The 2,415-nt window shown below is 47.0% G+C and overlaps 1 protein-coding gene across 1 annotated transcript; it reads right to left on the minus strand.

Moving 5' to 3' along the window:
- Positions 1–43: 43 nt before the first annotated feature.
- Positions 44–1,970, minus strand: LOC105514151 (calcineurin B homologous protein 1). The gene has a single exon (XM_011945308.1). The coding sequence runs from the start codon at positions 1,735–1,737 to the stop codon at positions 1,150–1,152; it is 588 nt and encodes a 195-aa protein (XP_011800698.1). The 5' UTR covers positions 1,738–1,970; the 3' UTR covers positions 44–1,149.
- Positions 1,971–2,415: the final 445 nt, after the last annotated feature.

Below are 2,415 nucleotides of genomic sequence, written 5' to 3' on the forward strand. Positions count from 1 at the left end.
TCTGTCTCAAAAAAGAAATAAATAAATAAATAAATAAATTTGGACTGGGATATTAGGCACTTCTGTAACACTAATCTTTCTACTTGGAAATGTGAAGTGGAAAACATTCCAGTGCACATAACACTGAGGCATAAACCATGCTACAAAGGTGTGAATGCATGAGGCTTTATAGGGTGCCCAGCCTCCTTGTTAATAAAAGCCATGAGAAAGTCCCTAGGCATATTGTCAGAGCAGCCATTCTGGTAGTTACAGTGTCCCCACCCTAAGCAAACCTGTAAGCATACTGCTGTTTTTTTTTTAACAGTCAACATTGCACTAACAAGAGGAGCCACATAGGTACAAAGTTGAGAATCAGAGGCCAGAGGTAGAGTGATGTGGGCAAGCAGCCTAGAAGACTTGACTCCATACTTCTCACCAAGGCCACCTTTCAAAAAGGGTATCTCCACCTAGCAGCCTTTGATGACAGAGCAGAGTGCAGAGGATGGTCTCATACTTTGAGAGAAATGTTGATTACCAAAAAGCTCCTGGAGAGGCAATATCCCAGAGGCCCATTTAATAATGAAGGTAAATGAAAACTGCCAGACCCCTGAACTATCCTGCCAAGTCAGAAATACATATATAGGGCATAGCTTGTGGTGCCAAGTAGAACAGAGGAGATTTTGAGGCTTAATGAAAGGCAGAAAGACTGCCAGAGTAAGTGAACAGTATGTTGGATGACACAGAAGTAGGAAGCAAAGAACATATAAAAAGGATAAGGCATGCTGGCAGACTCGCTGGAGGGAAGGCAGCAGGGCTACATTCTACACCTGGTGAAAGAGCTTTGCTGGCTTGTTCTTGGCATGATTGCCTCTCTCACTTTCTCAGACTGGATGGATGTGTGGCATTCAGCGGCAGAATAGGGAAGATATTTATAAATGAAGAACTAGTGAATGGATACTGAACAGAAATAGATAGGGTGTACCATTCTGTAATGCCCTGTTTATACACCAAAGGCAGGTTTGTGTTGACAGAACATATATGGGGTTGTCATGCAACAGCAGTAGTACTTTGGGAGAAGGGGAATGAGGGGGTGGAGGTGGAGTTGGTGGAAGGAGGACTTTCAAGTTCCAGTTCTTAAATACTAGACCACAAGGAACAGTTTGGTCTCCTTTAGTGAAGAAATCGGATGCTCATTTTCTGTTCTACATCCACCTTCTCCAAAACCTTAACAAATTCTGTGAAAGATATGGCTCTGTCCCCATCCTGATCAGCCTCCTGAATGGTCCTGTCTGCGATGCTGCCCAGCTGCTCATCTGAGATATTTACTCCGACCATCATGCGTAGCACCTGTAACAGCTCATCACGGGAGATCTTTTCATCTTTATCCAAATCATACAGTCGAAAAGCAAAGTGCAGTTTGTTGCTTCGGCTGTTGAGAGGTTCGGGTCCATTCACATCTTTGCTCTTTTCATTATCCTCAATGGGGCGGAAATGAGCCAAAGTTCGCATGAATCCACGGAAGTTTACCTGGTCCTCTCCCTCTGGAAAGAAGGCATTGATGATCTGGTCCCCCAGTGGATTGATGGCAAGTTCTGGAATCCTCTGGAAATCTTCCCGGCTGAGAGTCCCGTTCTCTCCTTTGTCCAGGCTGGTGAACCGGCTGTAGAGGCGAGTGATTTGACTGTGGGAAAAGCCGGTCTCCTTCTTGATCTCCTCGAGCTCTTCGTCCCGCAGTAACGTGGAGGCCCGAGAACCCATCGCCGTGCCGGGAGCTCCTCCGGGAGCAGCGGCGCCAGAAGAGAGGGCGACAGGAGGGAAGGAGGCAGGGAAGGGCGGACTAGGGGTCAAGAAGGGAGAGGGCAGTGTTTCCACTGCGGACCCAGGAGGGAACCCAGGGGTGGTGCGCTGAGGAGGGCGGCCCCGAGGACCCGCCAATCAGGTGCGAGGCAGCGCCGGGCTCAGGAGTCGACGTCAGCGTTTGAGTTCCAGCCCCGAATTCTGTTAGGATTCTTACCCTCTATCCCAAAAAGAATGAAGGCTCCTCAAGCTTTAAACCAATTTCAGAACCACTTGGGGCAGAAATGACACATGACAGCCACTTGCTACTGCTTTAGCACTGACTTCACACCATCCCCTGGCTATGAAAGGGAATCCAGATATGCAAATAACCTGTAATTATTATGTGGGTAGATTACCATAGCAATGGGTCTGGGTATTTTAGCTGCCTTAGGTTATCCCCTAACGAAGCATTTTACTCTTTGTTGCAACCAACCTTCTCACTCTGGTTCCAGCCTTCTGCCATCAGCTGAGATTTTGGTTTCTGTGAGAAGCTGGGTTGAAGAGTGTGTCTTCAAGACAAGAAGTGGTTTGTCAAGGCAAGGCCTCAATCTCAAATGTATATTATCTACACATTTTCTTCTGGACCGTCAACATATT

Source organism: Colobus angolensis, unplaced genomic scaffold, assembly GCF_000951035.1.
Source record: "Colobus angolensis palliatus isolate OR3802 unplaced genomic scaffold, Cang.pa_1.0 Scaffold24, whole genome shotgun sequence".
Classification (NCBI taxonomy): Eukaryota; Metazoa; Chordata; class Mammalia; order Primates; family Cercopithecidae; genus Colobus; species Colobus angolensis.